General features: G+C 43.6%; 1 protein-coding gene across 4 annotated transcripts in view; it reads left to right on the top strand.

The window, feature by feature from the left end:
• Positions 1–2,850: 2,850 nt before the first annotated feature.
• GRIK1 (glutamate ionotropic receptor kainate type subunit 1) overlaps positions 2,851–15,939 on the top strand; it is a 150,311-nt gene continuing 137,222 nt past the window's right edge. For all 4 annotated transcript variants that reach the window (XM_081859276.1, XM_081859273.1, XM_081859277.1 and 1 more), the window contains exon 1: positions 2,851–4,098. In XM_081859276.1, the coding sequence (XP_081715402.1) occupies positions 3,975–4,098 (124 nt within the window). In that variant the 5' untranslated portion in view covers positions 2,851–3,974. The remainder of the gene's footprint in view (positions 4,099–15,939) is intronic.

Below are 15,939 nucleotides of genomic sequence, written 5' to 3'. Positions count from 1 at the left end.
GTGTTGCTCACAGGGGAGCCATGTTTGCAAGCATCAGTCGAGACATAGATTTGGCTGGACTGATCACATAGAGAGTCTCCCTGCCAGTGCTACGCATGCCTGGCAACCACTACTGCGAAGGCTCTGCATGCAGTTGGCCAGTTCCACATTGTAAGCAGCTTGCAAGCATTGTGGTTTTGCCATGGAGTGCCTTTGGAGCTTAGAACATTCTCAAGGTATTCCAATGCATTTTACTAATGCACGGAATTAAATATTGGCAGTGTAATGAATGAGTAAGCAAATGTGGCAGCCAGCCTGCTCTGAACAACATCTCACATGCAAAAGGCACTGAAATCTGCTTGACACAGAAAGGGAGCACTGGCCAGAAAAGAGCTGGGATTTCCTCTTGACTCTTGTTTGTTTCATTTGAGGGTACGTCAGGATGCTGGCCAGAGAAAGGCAGCAGGGAACATGATTTGGATGTGAACTGAAACCTAGGCTGGTACTTCAGACAATGCAGTCCTCCAAGTGCACTGAAATATAGTGTCGCCACTGAATACTAATTCAGGAACTGATGTGAATTCTGAACTGTTGACTCAAGAGGTCCAGAGGCTAAAAATCTCCAGGAGAGCCATAATGATAAGAACGGATGACATTCTCTTTTAAAACAAATTTGCAAATATTGCCTGTACCTTTCACACACAGTCTATTTTGATTTACAGTGTGTTTTCTACCCCCTGCCATAACAAAGCCAGTACTTAAAAGTTAAGCAAGACTTATGCCTAAGGTTACTGTCGGTAAAATTTTAAATCCTCACATCATCCTTAATTGGTACAGCCTAGCATAGTAATACAGTTTAAACCCTAATCAAAGCCTTTTTGTAGCATTTGAATAGTCTAGTGTTTACTTTTGAAAATTTATATCATACATGAATTCAGTAGCTGGCAGTAACAAATCTCCTATGTTTTGTTATACTTGTTCATTTTCTTGTACTTTGCTTCCTGTGTGAAAAAGCATTTACATGATTTTTTTTGGAGTAAAATAAGTTACTAGTACAGCCGGTGCATTTTCCATTTCAATTTTGTAATTTTCTGCTTGAGAAACATTGCCTTATGTCAATGAAGTGGATAGTATGGTGACTGACTTTTAAATTGATACTTGTTCATGCATCCCCATTATGAATCAAGTCAGGAGAGCAGTGGAAATAAAACTTGTTAATCATCATTCAGTCATATTCTGTCAGTGGAGACGACAAGATATTGGCGGGCCCCACATGAATGCTGCTGCCTTTGATTCATATTTTCATGGAATTCACAGGTAAATTCCTTGCAAAGTGCTTGTAAATTATGTTTTTAAATGCTGCGTTGCAGGGAACTGATCATGGCAAGCCAGAACTCCCCATGTCTTGGAGCCCAATCTGTATCTTATATTTTCAGTCTCCAGTAAGCCAATTCTGAATAAACCCTGCTCATTAGGAAATCTATGGTTGCATGAGGATTGCTTTGGTAGTCAGCTCCATGGAGATAGGGACTCACTGCAACTAGAATAAATCTGGCCTCTGAGATGCAATCCAGACCATAGATTGCCACAAGCTGAAAACAGGTGCACTCCAGAAGGTTGCTAGTGGATTCAGGAGATTACCACTAATGTGGTAGTGAAAAAGGGTAACTGCTTTGCCCACTGGAAACCCAAGCCATGGTTTGGCCTGTGTGGGAATGCCAAGCAGCAGCAAGCAAAATGCAGTGGAGGCTGGAGATGAGCACCGCACCCCATAGTGGCCTTTGACTTCAAACCTTTATTCTTAAGGAAATCAGCCCTGAGTGCTCACCGGAAGGACAGATCCTGAAGTTGAGGCTCCAATACTTTGTGGCCATCTCATGAGAAGAGAAGACTCCCTGGAAAAGACCCTGATGTTGGGAAAGATGGAGGGCACAAGGAGAAGGGGACGACAGAGGACGAGATGGTTGGACAGTGTTCTCGAAGCTACCAGCATGAGTTTGACCAAACTGAGGGACGCAGTGGAAGACAGGAGTGCCTGGCATGCTCTGGTCCATGGGGTCACGAAGAGTCAGACATGACTAAACAACAAAACCGTCCGTCCAGGGGCACTGCCCCAACCACCACAGCCAGCCCCTCACCTGCCTGTTGTCTTACATGCATTCTAGGGAGCATAGGAGCCAACTCCCAGGGACTAAAGTTCTTTGCCCCCCCCCCAATATTTGTGGAGGCTGCACCTCCCCAAAGGTGATGGGCATTCCCATTCAAATGGTGCGGACCACATCTTGTGGTTGGTTGCTTGGGGTGGGGCTTACCTGCGCCCCCATATTTTATTCAAGTTGGTACCTCTGCCTGCCAGCTTCCTCAGTCTCCCCTTTGCTACTTGTAGGAAGGAGGTGGCTCTGCCTGTCACCGACTCTAGCTCAGCCTCCCGTTGGCCACTTGTGGTTCCTGGCAAAGAAAAGGGTCCCATGGGCTTTTTTAAAAAAGGTTGCATGCTGGATATGAGGTGTTGGTGGCTGAAGTGGATCGTGGGAAAGTCGTCTCTGGACTCCCCCTCCCCCCAAGCAGGAGCGATGAGGTCATCTGCAGGTGCACCTGGACAACTGATGGACTGCCCTTACTCTGGCAAGTGAATGAGCCTTTCAGGTTTTCACTGTGATCGCGACATACCAGCATAAGGGAAGCAATAAAGTGAAGCCCGTCACAATTCTATAGCTGGGTTCAGGCCATACTTTTCAAGCACCGGGCTCCCGCTCCCAATCATGACTCGCAGCTGATCCCTATATAAATGTATCCACGCAGCCCCTGCAGTTTTATTGAGGGCGTGGCTGCAGGCTCTGAGCCATTTACACCCCGGGAAGCTTGCTCGGGGAGGGAGAGTTTTTAGTCTCGCTGCTTAGCCCCGCAACCTCTAAGCTGCGTTTCCGAATCGGGTTGAGCCTGCCACTAGCGGCGAGCGAAAGGCACTCTGCACATGCTCAGCGGCGCTGTCTCCGCCGATCTCCTCACGCCCCGAGCTGAGTCTCAGCGGCCCCCGAGGGACCCCGGCTCCGTAAAGACGTGCAGTATTTAATTCGGTAGGAGAAGGCGACGAAGGGGCAGGAGAGACCTGCCAAGCGGGCGGGCCGGAGAGGAGCGCTGCGCCGTCTGACGTCACCAAAGGATTTTCGTTCACTTTCCGTCCAATTGATCGGCTTGGAGTTGACAGTGTCCCCTTTAATGAGCCCCGAGAGCGGCGCCGGCCAATGCGGAGAGGAGCTTGGCCGGGATCATCAGGCGGCGAGCAGAGACTCAATCAATGCTGGAGCGAAGGCGCCCAAAGTAGTTTAGTTTGTACGGGGAAAGAAAGAGAGCGGAGGGAGACGGAGGGAGAGAGGCAGGCAGGCGCGCGCGGAGAAGCTGCGCCTCGGTCCCCGCTCGCATCTGCTGGAGATCCGCCTCGGCCAGGGGACCTTCCCGCTTCCCCTCCCGCTCCAGCCCGGATCTTTCCCCCGCTCGCGCGCCCTTTCTCCCGAGGGACACTTTGGCACTTGGCGGCAGGGCTCAGGAGGGAGCCGCGTCGCCGGCCATTTCGAGCGGCAACTTTCCAACCTCACCAACCGCTTCGCTGATCTCTGGGAGGAAATCTTCCTTCCCCACCACACACACACTTAGCACCCCCGACGGCTGTTGGATGCAGAGGGGTAGCGTGATGGACTAAAAGGGGGAGAAAGTGGGGGGTGGGAGACGACGGGAGGGATCGTAGTGGATCCCCTCAAGCAGCAAGATCGGCAGATCTTCATGGTGTAAATACACCCCCCCCCCACACGCCGCGATCCGACCCCCTGCACCCCGCAAGCATCCACCACGCCGCTCCTTACCAGGATGAAACAAAACCCCGAGCAAGAATGAGGGATCGCGATCCTGCCCGAGTGGGAGCAGCAGCTTCTGCATGAGGGGCGAGCAGAAGCGGGGCCGAGAGGCTGAAGCATGAATCCAGGCGAGGAGTGAAGAAGATGGAGAGACCCCTTTGCTGCGAGTCGAGGCACTCCGCGATGGAGGCCGGCGCAGGACTCTTCTTCCTCCTGCTCTACCTTTGCCTAGGCGTCCCCCAGACTTCCCAGCAAGTGCTCCGGATCGGTGAGTGCCGGGCGAGAGGGGGGCGGGGGCCCGGAACGGCTGGGCTGGGCTGTGCATTTGTTTTATATAGGGGAAATCTGCCTTGCTGGCTTTTATGCACGAAATACAACCCCCCCCCCCTTTTTAAATAACAAATCGCACGCACAGGGATGAAAATGGGGTTAGGCATCCCCGCCCCATAACCACGCTGTGAGAAAAATCAGCCGGCAGTAATTCTTCTATGCATGTATTTCTCTCTCTCTCTCTGTGTATGTGTGTGTGTGTGTGTGTGTGTGTCTATATCCTTCACATGACTTGGAAAGCTTGACTTGTTACCTGCTGAAGCGCTTGTCTAGGTCCGCAGTGTGCGGTGGTGACTGGGCACACTCGTAGCCCCGGGCTGCTGAGAGGCTGGCTGGCTGGCTGGCTGGCTGCAGTGCACGCAACTGACCTCTTGCCTTCCCCCCTCCCCACTCTGGTCGGTCCCTGTTCCTTGGGAGGTGTTTGTGTCGCCTATGGATTGCCTCCTGGCTTTCTTTCTCTTTCCTCGTGTTTCTTGGATCAGTAGCACTCTCCCCCACTTTTCCAAATGCAGCTACTCAGAAGGTCTGAGAAATAGACAGAACGAGCAAAAGAAGTTTGGTTGGTTGTGTGCAGCGTGTGTGGGGTTTCTTAAGGTGAGTTGCACTCTTCAGCACTCAGCCATGAAAAAGGAACGGTTTTGTTCCCCTTTAGGGTTCCCTTTTCAGGTTATCTTTGGTTTGGAAACCACTCTGTATGGATTTCTACCCCCACACCTTGCATTTGCAAGAATGGAGCAGTAAGGGGTTAATTTCCCTGCCCCCCTCACCCATTGAATTCCAAGTGTTTGTGTGGAATACTTCCATATAATTTGATGTGGCAAATCTCTTGTTTGTGAATCCCCTGCCCTGCCCCCCAGTATTAATGAAGATAAGTACAGAAGTGTGTTTATGTGTATGAGAGCAAGTAGGTTAGAGAATGTTAGTTTACATTAATTCTGAGTCAGCTATGTTCTGGTGGTTCCATTCAGTCTAACTCGCTTGAAACCGATGGTGTTGAAGTGCTCACTCTTCACATCAAGTTGCTTTGGGTGTCAAACTAGGGAAATGTTGGCGGCTTCTCCCTATTTAAAACACTTGCTGACAGGGCATTTGAAGCTAGTGTGGTTATTCTTTGTAAAAAAATAATGGCACCCAAGAAACAGTGTGACTTGATGACTTCAAGAAGCAAGCCAGAAAGTGTTTCTTTGAATCTGAACGAAGAATTGGAGCTAAAAATTGTACAGTTTTGTTGATCCATTGGTGTGATGGTGTGTCAGTTCTTTTCCCCACACTGATACTGATTACTTGGCAGAAATACACCACAAAGGCTGCACATGTGTGCAGTTTACTGGAGAGAGAATTAAAGGGAAAACTTTGCTCCATGGAAACCAGGCAAAGTTCAGAGGAAGTGTTTCTTCCCACAGTGGGCTTCTTGTGTCAGTCAAGTGAGACAGTGAATACCAAGTATCAAAAGAAACGGAAGCAGACACTGGGGAAAAGCAACAAGAAGAATACATGACTCAAGCAGGATTCCCAAACATGTTTCTTTTTGCTGACTGAACTTGCATAGCGAAGTGGCTAACAGATGCATGTTAAGTTTGTCCTTTAACCAGGAAACTTTGAGACTATCTCAGAGATTTAATGCTTTGTAACTGTGAAGAAAGGCCTATTAAATGGAAAGGAATTCAGTTATATCCATAGGCATATGGCTGTATAATTTGAATTAAGCTCCAGGAAAAATGGTTCTCATGCTGATAGGATCTCTCTCCTACAAAACAGGCAAGATGTTCCTTGCAAGTCAAGTGGGACTTGATGATGCTGAGTATTTCGTATCTTTCTTTTGTGAGTACATAACAGTTTTTTGTATAGGAAAATGCCTATATCTCCTCCAGTCTGAATAGTGCTTTATAACATGAGAGCACAGTGCAGTAGCAATATAATAAAGGGGGAAAATGCTGCAGGGACATATGCATTTAAAATTAAATGCAGCAATAATCCTCATACAGCCATGCTTCTGTGAACCTCTGAGACCTCTGGGTATAGGGCGGTATATAAATTCAATAAATAAGAATAAGAATGTTTCTGAGATCAGCCATGGGAAACTGTCCACACTAGACATGCAAACATAAATAATGGAAAGAGCCCCATAATATGCCAAAGGGTTGTCTTGGATGTTGTTCCTGAAAGGCCTTCACTTGCATCCTATCTAACCTTGATCCTGAGAACTCATATGCACTCTACCTACATGAATAATCCTTGTAAAGTCAATGAGCTCCCCTTTGTGATTAAATGGAAGCTTGATGCGTAATGGGAATATGTTCAACAGTGTGTGAGCTGCTTTAGAGAATGCACATCAAGAGGGGCTTAGGATGCAATCTCGGAACTAGTTACACTTAATTATTGCACTGAAATTGTTGTGGAAACCAATATCAGATTATGGAAGATGAAAATGGCAGCCCAGCAGCCCTAATTCAGCTTAAATTGCTGTGCTGCATCTGAAGCCTGCTTTCATTCTTAAGGAGCATTCTTAGCTTGCTAGCTGGAAAATCTGTCCTTTTTTTCGTGTAGAATGCACAATTAACACTGACCCTTATGGTTTCTATAGGGCTATATTGTGCAAGAAGGCAGAAAGGGGCTCTGTGTTCTTCCTGTTCTTCTTCAATCCACTCAAGAATGATACAAAGACCCTGCTATGACTCATCTGTGCTACACAGAAATTATGGGAGAAACACTGGAACATGAACCTTTGTAGCAACTTAAGTTAGGGTCCCAGGGTTGCACTAACTCTTCTGATGTAGCACTAAAGTAAGGAGCTATCAGGATGATAGCTTGAATCTCTGCACTCCAGAACCTAGAAAGAAGCATGGACATAATACAAAACCATAGTCTAGTGTTGCATCACAAGCTTGCTCCCCCATTCCTTCTCGCTCTTCAGTGTGGCTGTGAGAAGATGATGGAAACGTCCACTTCCATTTACAACTATACATAATTTGTTTTGTCCATATAAGAACAAACTCTGGTTGTTTTAAAGCATGATTTGTCCAAGCAAACTGAGAGCAAACAATAGTTTCCGATCCTGGCTTCAGATAATCCTAGGGATAGGAAACTTATAGCCCACCAGATGTGTTGCACTCTAACTCCCATCGGCTCCAGCCGGTATGTCCAACAGTCAATGATTATGATTTGTTGTACAGCAGCATCTGCAGGGATGAGCCATAGTGAAAACTAACCAAATTCCCAGTTAAAATAAAATGATAATCAGCAGTTGGTTGAAAACAGAAGCAGATGCTTATAATCTCTTCTTGGCCAGATCAGATGAAGAGTGCTGAGTGGGGGTTTGGGGTAGGGAATATACTTGTGTACCTCACTAAAAGGTATATTGTGCCGAATTTCTCAAGACTGTACACCACAGCATGACATCATATGGTTAGTAACTTAGCAGGAATTAGGAGTACTTTGCTGTTAAGCTCAGTCAGGTATGGAAACTGACAGCAATAACAGATGGGAACATCTTCTTCCCCAAACTGACAAGGGGAATTTCAAAGAGTGAGCTTCATAGCTTCCATTTCCCCTCATATGATGAATTCTTGTGAGTCTTTCCTATTGTATTTCTTAAGAAGGGATATCTCTTCCTGTTCTTTGACACATGGCAGAGCAGGCTCCAGTGCAGAAACTGTCCATACATTCAACAATTGATTGTTGTTCCATTTATCTGCATCATCTTGAACCAAAGTACTTATTCCCAAATACTGTAAGTTTTTAAAAACTGCAAACAAACAAAGGTAGAGCAAGCATTGCTGCAATTGGGTTTCAGTTGGTGGAAGGTGTATTAGCTGCACTTCCAATGTTGCAATTTTGACCATGCTGCTGTTGCCATGTCATTATTACTTATTAGAAACTGGTATTGGCTTTTAACTTCAGGAGCTGGTTTTGAATTATCTGCACCCATGAAAAGATACAGCTGCATGCTTTGATTCTCTCCTAGAAAAAAATATTTTCTTTTTATCTTTATTTTCTTATTACACTGAAAATATATGTTCTCCTGTCTATATTGATTAATAAATCTCTTCTTATTTAAGTGAGTCTGTTTTCTGCCAGAATCCACTTAGCAGGATTTGCTAAAGATTGCAATTATGTCTATTGCTTGGTTAAGCTCCTGGGAAAGTGTTCATTTGGGAATGTGGTGTGAAAAGGAATTGAAAGGCCTGTAGCACAATGCTGTGCATGTTTAATCTGAAGTAAGTCCCTATGTTTCATAAGTTTAATCCTAGGTTCATTGAGATTTACAGAGTGACAGGGATAACACTCAGCAATAAGGCAAAGATCTGCAATCTGAATAAATTACTACCAGTTGGTGACATCAGGGCCATGTTGGTGTGAAATAAATAACCTCTGAGGATATTGACATTATTCAAAGTGTCTGTATGATGAGTTTAGTATCAGAGTTAAAACTGAGATCAGTGTTCAAGTTACCAATGACACCTAGGTGTTCAGGGCTAAAGTGAGGACTAAGCAGCCTCCAAAACAGCTCATTTCTATGCCACATACATTTGCATAATGTCTACATGCCTTATTCTACCACTAGAACTTCTGTTACACCTGTGAGTGCTTTGATGACTCGCCATTGTACCAACCAGGCAGAGGGCCTTCTTGGCAGTGGCACCCTTCCTGTGGAACGCCCTCCCACCAGATATCAGGGAATTAAACAACTTTTAGAAAACATCTGAAGGGATCTGTGTTCAGGGAAGTTTTTAATGTCTGACATTTTATTATTTTTTCTATATTGCTGGAAGCCGCCCAAAGTGGCTGGGGAAACCCAGCCAAATGGGCGGGGTATAAACAATAAAAATAACAATTTCACAAATGCCTATTGGCAGGTGCTTATGACATCATAGAGAGCACTAATAACTTATCCGCGCCACATACCATATCCTCTCTAGGTATTCAGTATCAGACCTCATAGACTGGAGTTGGCAAACTCCATCCACACTCTAACCATGTTCATTTGAATGTCTGCAAAGGCCCTGGATGTATGACTGTATGTATGTAGAGCTAGCTATACGTAACCAAGAACTCAGCAAATGGTTGCTTCTGTTTCCCTGAGGAGCCTGAGAGATGGGTGATTTGTCAACATCAGCAACTGAGCCCACAGCTATGCAATGATTTCTACTCAAATCTCTTAATGTCCAGTTTTCTCTTATTCAACAAGACTGGCTCCATCAGTGTGGAAACTACTATTGACTTCAGTTGAATTGTACTTATACTGGTTTATAAAAAAAACAAAAAACCAACCTACTGAAGTGCAATTATTAAGGATGACTAACTTGAGAAAGAGGTTAACTTAATATGAATATTGTCATAGGAGGTGGTGAGATCATGCAAAGTTCTTAAGGTAGTGTCAATTATTGTTCTTATCCTTGGTTTAATTTTTGGGAAATTTCATACCCATTTTTCTAAGCACTAAGTCAGTGCAGTATACACTGAATAAAAACTTAACGGAAATGAAAGGTTCAATTGTGTGATGCAGTCTCAAAGTACTATACCCCCAATTTACTGGGAAGTTGTCCTGTACAAGCCCTATTGAAGTGAATTTGTAAAACTCCCATTCATTTCAAAGACGACTGATGCAGGCAGCTTCTTCTGAAAACCTTACTGAAATGGAAGAAAATTGCACTGGAATAGAGGATCAGAGACTTACTTCCTCTATACATAAAGAATGAACTGGCTTTTTGACAATATAACATTTTGATTTCAGTGGGTTGCTGACTTTATGATTTCCAAGAACATGTTACAAAAGCCTTTCCTTTGATGTATGTGCTTGCAATGCACTCCACAGTAATAGCAGAAATGTTATCTTTATATGCACACACACTCATGTGTATTACCAAAAAAAAAAGAGAGACCAAGTTCATGAACCCAATACATTTGATTTGATATCCAAGAATTTTCATTTTCTGTAGTGAGGAGAACATCAAGACTTTATCAAACAGTTCATGAGGCTTTGATGAGATTAACTAGTGGATGATACAACCTGACCCCTCAAAGTGGAAATGTACATGCAGAGCTCATGTCACAGAGCTCCAGCTGTTGCGGTCTTTGGATAAGAAGATGTCCACCGTAGTCCCCTTGTCTGAGTGGGGCCACTCTTTCATTTCTCTGTCATCACTGTTCATCAATTTGCCCTCTCCATTGGCCTCGATCTGTAGAGCTGTTCCAAAGGAGAGGACAAGGTGGGTGGAAGCAATTCCTCCTCTGTTCGCTTCTCACTTGTTTAGAAGGGCCAGATGAATCAGTAGTGATAGGAAGGATATTGTACAATACATCAAAAATAAAATAAGCAAGAAAATACAATTAAAAACCATGCAGCATCTAGCACAACGTATTACAATTGCTAGAGCAGGGAGAAAAACCATTAAGTGGTCCACCAAGATGCTCAGCAATTTTCAAGGCATGTTTGAAAACTAGGTGAACAGAGCATCCTTGAAAGGGGCTGGCTGGCACCCTGAACAGGAACACTCCACTCTGCCGTATAACATTTTTTGCAGGCCCAACTTGACTACAACGACGTTCACTCTTGTGCTTTTTCACTGATTAATGCCAACATGTTAATCAATCTTGCAAGAGGCATCTTATTACAGTTTTATATATGTGTGTGAGAATTAGTGCCTTTATCATTACCGTCTTAAACCCATGGTTACAAATATATATTCACACCAGATAAATAAAAGGCAAATGTCCTGAAAATATAGTAAACACATATATTTATCAGTTATGTGAATTGATACTGATTGATAGCTTTGCTTGTACCAAAATGCAAACATCCATTTAGCCAAATGAGGATATGATGATGCAGGGATTAGAAAACGCCTGCTGCATCACATTTGATTATTCTAGGATATCTGCTTTTGAATGAGCAGGAAGAAAAATGCCACATTCTTTTGAAATCCATATGCAATCAAAGAGCTATATTTTTCATTTTCAGACAAAAAGTGGCAATCTGAGTTTTATATTCCAGAGTCCATCACCTGCAGGTTAATTGTGTTGTAATGTGTTTAATTTACAACATCTTCACTTACGGTAAATTACAAACCTGTTACAAAAGCCCATTGATTGACTATTACAGTTGTAAGATGAATAGTCATGTCACCAACAGCTTCCATTGAGATTCTGTGTAACCACTGTAAAAGAAATACATTTTGTTATCAGCCACATATATTCCAGTCCAACAGACAAAGTGGTATTCTCTATGGAGCAAGTATGACTGCACAATGCCAGTCCCCTTACTGGCAAATGCACTTGCACTCCTCAGTTTCAGAAGCTGCTGCGGTTCTTGCAGGAGGAAGTTCTCCTGTTTGCCCACCACTGGAAGAGAGCCTGGAGATGCCTATTTGTACCACGCCCAGGCTAGGGATGCCCATCTGAAGGACTCAGTTTGGAATCTTGCCTTCACCTTTGTTTGGGTACAACAGTATATCTTTCTCCTGTGTAGATTTGGTTACCTCATGTGGAATTCCAGCAGTCAGAAATTGAACCCCCCTCCCCTGAAATATGTTGTTCACATGTGTTCTATTTTAGACTCCATAATATACAGCTGGGCAATACATTTAAGAGGGAAACCCCAAATGTTACTGTTTTAGAGACAGATCACCAGCTGTTGTGATGCTCAACTGTCGGTAAGCTAGAAAACCAGCAGTGTAAGGTGCAACTAAGGCACTAGTCTCCAGGTCTGGTTCCTTAGGGGAATCTACTATGCAAAGAGAAGAGAGCAGAGGGTATCGTCTGGGCATGCAAGATGCAAACAAACTTTTGCCCTGGCAAACCCAAATCTGACATGGAAGATTTTATCACCCTTTCAGGTCAGGAAAGAATTGGTTGGAAGAATTAATATGGAGCCTGAGACAACTTAATAAATGCTGGGAGCCCTTTCATCAGCAGCTCTGAGTGGCTTGAAACAAGGACAAGGGAACATAGAATCAGAGGTTCAAGTCTCTAGCCCCAGAGACTCCTGTAACTGTTGTTATGGATCACCCTGATCACCCTGAATATAAATAGAAACAACATTTTTATTTAAAATGTATGTATACAGCCCTTCATTCTATTCAGAATTTCAAGGCACGGTCTCATCTATTTAGTAGTAGTAGTATTAACCTCAATTTTTATCTTGGCCTTCCCAAGGAGGCAGTTGTGCAACATCATAAATAAAGCAATATTTTTTAAAATGGAATTAAACACTAAAAACATATTTTCATTATATATACATAGTTGCTGAGCATACCAATTGCCTGGATGCAGAAAAATGCTTTCAGGCAACATATAAATGATGGCAGTATGGGGGACAGCATCACTTCAGTAGGGAGGGAATTTCATAATCGGGATGCTGCTCTGTGGGCTATACCTACCACCAAGGTTGGGTTAAACATAACAGAAAAGTGAGGGGTGCAGGTGAAGAGCCCTCCTGAGTACTTTAAAGCATGTGCTAGCAATATGCTAGGATAAACAAAAGTGTTTTAGCTTGGCGTAGAAAAGCTTCCAATGTGTGAAACCAGGTGAGCCTTTAGCAGGGATGGAGACCTCTGGCTGGATGGATGGAGACAACTCCTAACACCCTGGACCACTGGCTATGCTGACTGGGGATGATTGGAACTGGGAGGGAGCCACACTCTCTCCACTCCTGCTTTAAAGAATACATTTGTCTTGGCTATTCTAGAGCTTTGGTTCTAGCAGCTGAGGGCTATGTGAAATTCTATGACGGGCTGCAAAAAGTTGGTTGGGACACTGGCTCCCTCTGTTGCTCCTTCCTACATTCTGCTATCTTATACAGTATAACACTAATGTGAATTACATATCAGCTAAAGCTGAGTGCTAATGGACACTACAGCTTCAGCATAACTCCCATATGCTACTTCAGGCAACTCCCATATGCTACTATTGAAAGCTTGCATTGAAATTGTGTGCTCTGCTGCCAGCGTGCATAGGATTAGACTTTAAAAGCCACACTATATCAAATATGTTTGTATTTTCCAGAGGGGATAACTGCTACATTAATAGTTAGCTTGTCTAGTTATTTTTCAGTTTTGGTTTGCTTTTCTGATTCTTACTTGTGGCTACTAGTCACTTCAGGGGATTAGAATATTCATCTCTGATATTTTCTATGCAACTCTCCGGAAGCCAGCAAAACTGGAAAGGTCTTCATTTGCAACTGTTCCTGTTTCTTATAATTTGAATATGGTGCCTGATATTCTTTCATTACCTGCACTTTAGATCAGTTCACATAATATTTAGTCATCTTCCACTTATTTATATAACTTTTTAAAAAGTTGGTCTCAAAGCAGTTGATAGAAAAAAGAAAATAAATATAGTAAGAGCACAATGGTGGATGGAAGGCTTAATGTTTACTAAGTATTGACTCTTGATATAAAAGCTTTTTTATTGTATTGTCAGAAAAATTAGCACAGCAGCTGAAGCTTTGTGGAGAAAAGGCAGAATCAGAGTCCATTCTGGCAGTTTGGTGGGACATTGTCGCATAAGTGACTAAAAACAGATGTACCCATTATGCCCCTGCTCAATATGAGTCTTTCTGCAAAACCTCCATTCCTCCTAGTTTATCTGACATGCTCTTTCTTTCCTCCCTTCCTCTGCTAGTCTGAGTACCTGAAAAAACAAAGGAGACAATTGATTTGATGGTGGGGTTTGTTGTTGCTTTGTTCTTTTCCTTTGTTGTATTCTTACTGTCTGCAAATGATTCCCCTTCCCCCACAATAACCACAATACATAATAAAAGAAATTATATAACCACTATGTAATAGTGACAAACATGGCCAAAACATCCAGGTAAAAGCCCTCTCTTTTGTCCAAGACTCTTACAGTCACCCCAGCCCTCAGCTCACTGGAAATATCAACCCTAGCTTCAAAGAGAAAGCAAAACCACCACAAGGAATTTCAGATAGCCTACCTTCCAAAAACAGTGACTCTTCTTTCACCAGAGTCCCATGTCCTGAGCCAAGAAAGGTCACTCGTTATCATGTACATTAGTTCCAGTTCCCTCATGAATCTCCTCTTTCCCCCCAGCAAATTCTGTAATGCTGGGCAATCACAGCAGCTCCCATGATCATGGCATTAGCCTCTCAGCCAACACAAGGATGGCTGGCTTAACTGAGCAAGCATACCAACCGGCAGCCGAGGCCCATCGTGTTTTGTCACCTGAGGTGAAATGGGAATGCACAATGCTCCATGATCATCTATTCCGTCTGCAGTTCCCCCACTTCCGCTGGAATGCCACCCCTTTTGCCAATCTTGCTAAGAGCCAGGGCAGTTCGGAAGGTGTTGTCACCTGTCATGCACAGGAACAGCCCCTCTCATCAAACTCAGTGAGAGATGGAGCACTCCAGAAGATGGAAGCAGTGGAGAAGGCAGGGTGCCACCTCTTGTGCTTCTACCACCTGAGGCGGGTGCTTCACCCTGTCTCATCAGTGGGCTGGCTGTCCCAACTATTTCCATGATTTGGTGTAGGCTCACCCATCAGTACTACTTAAATAATGTCTTGAGCCAGGTACCAGGGCTGATCTGAGGAATTGCTGCACACTATTTTGTCTAACAGTTGTGTTTGGCCACATGAATATGTGTCCTCCTGCCCAGGTATATTCAGAACTGGCCATGAAGGTGTATTGCAATAATAAAATACACTGGAAATGTTGGGTGAGAAATCAGGCCCCTGCTTTTCTCTCTGTTTGCGCCAGGATGTAAACAGCATCCAGCAATTTCTGGCTCTGACAGATTCCATTCTTTGCTATAGTTTCATAGCAGTCAATCAGAAGACTTGGTGCTTTAGGAAATTCTGATGTGAGAGAGGTCTTTCTTCAGGTAATTTGCTTACTTGAGCTTGTAATTTTATTTCAGCATAAAAATGAATGAATCAAAGAATTGGCAAGATGTTATTCCTTGGAGGTTTGTGCCTTGCTCTGCTGTGGTATTGAAACATGGGTGAATTTCAGATTTATGCCAAAGGCAACCACTTAGATTCCAATTAAATCCAAATGGTCAGTAATTAGCTCTTGTTTTAAAGCCTCTCAGGAATTCTAAAAGAAACAATCTTCAGGAGGAGCAGCAATTAGGGAATGATGCTAGATTATGCTTAAATTCCTTTAAATTGCATTAAAACTTGAATTCTTCCTGAAAGATAGAAATTATTTCAGTAACCAGAAAATATATGGATAGGAGCAAAATATATAATTGTTTGCAATGTGCATTCAGATTTATAAAAGATAATCTGAAGACTAAATGGCATACAGAACTGAACATTTCTTGTCCTCAGTGGCTCACGCTATAGTCAATGCCTTTGCTGCAACATTAAGGCACAAAAGTTTGTCCTGCAAACTCCATGAGCCATTAATTAATGCACAACTAAATTCCTCACCTTACAAATGACTCATATTAAATAAAGGTTTGAAAACTGCCCAATTTCTTGCCATTTCCACCCCAATTATTGTCTGTGCCATTCTCACCTAAATGGAGTATACTTTTTAATCAATACAAGGCTCCATCTGCACAATACATTTAAAGCAGTATGGAGTCCCCGTACTGGGATTCTGGGAACCTTAGTTTGTGAAGCATGCTGACAGATGTTAGGAAACCCCCCTGTTTTGTTCACAGAGTTACAATTCCCAGAATTCCCTGGAATTAGAAATTGATTGTTAAAGCACTCTGGAATTATAGCCATGTGAGAGGGAACAGGCATTTCCTAACAACTCTCAGCACCCTAAACATACTTCAGGTCCCAGGATTCTTTGGGGAAGCTATGACT

This window comes from Podarcis erhardii (genome assembly GCF_964252035.2).
Source record: "Podarcis erhardii genome assembly, chromosome: 4".
Taxonomy (NCBI): Eukaryota; Metazoa; Chordata; class Lepidosauria; order Squamata; family Lacertidae; genus Podarcis; species Podarcis erhardii.
This window is presented reverse-complemented; position numbering and strand designations above follow the sequence as displayed.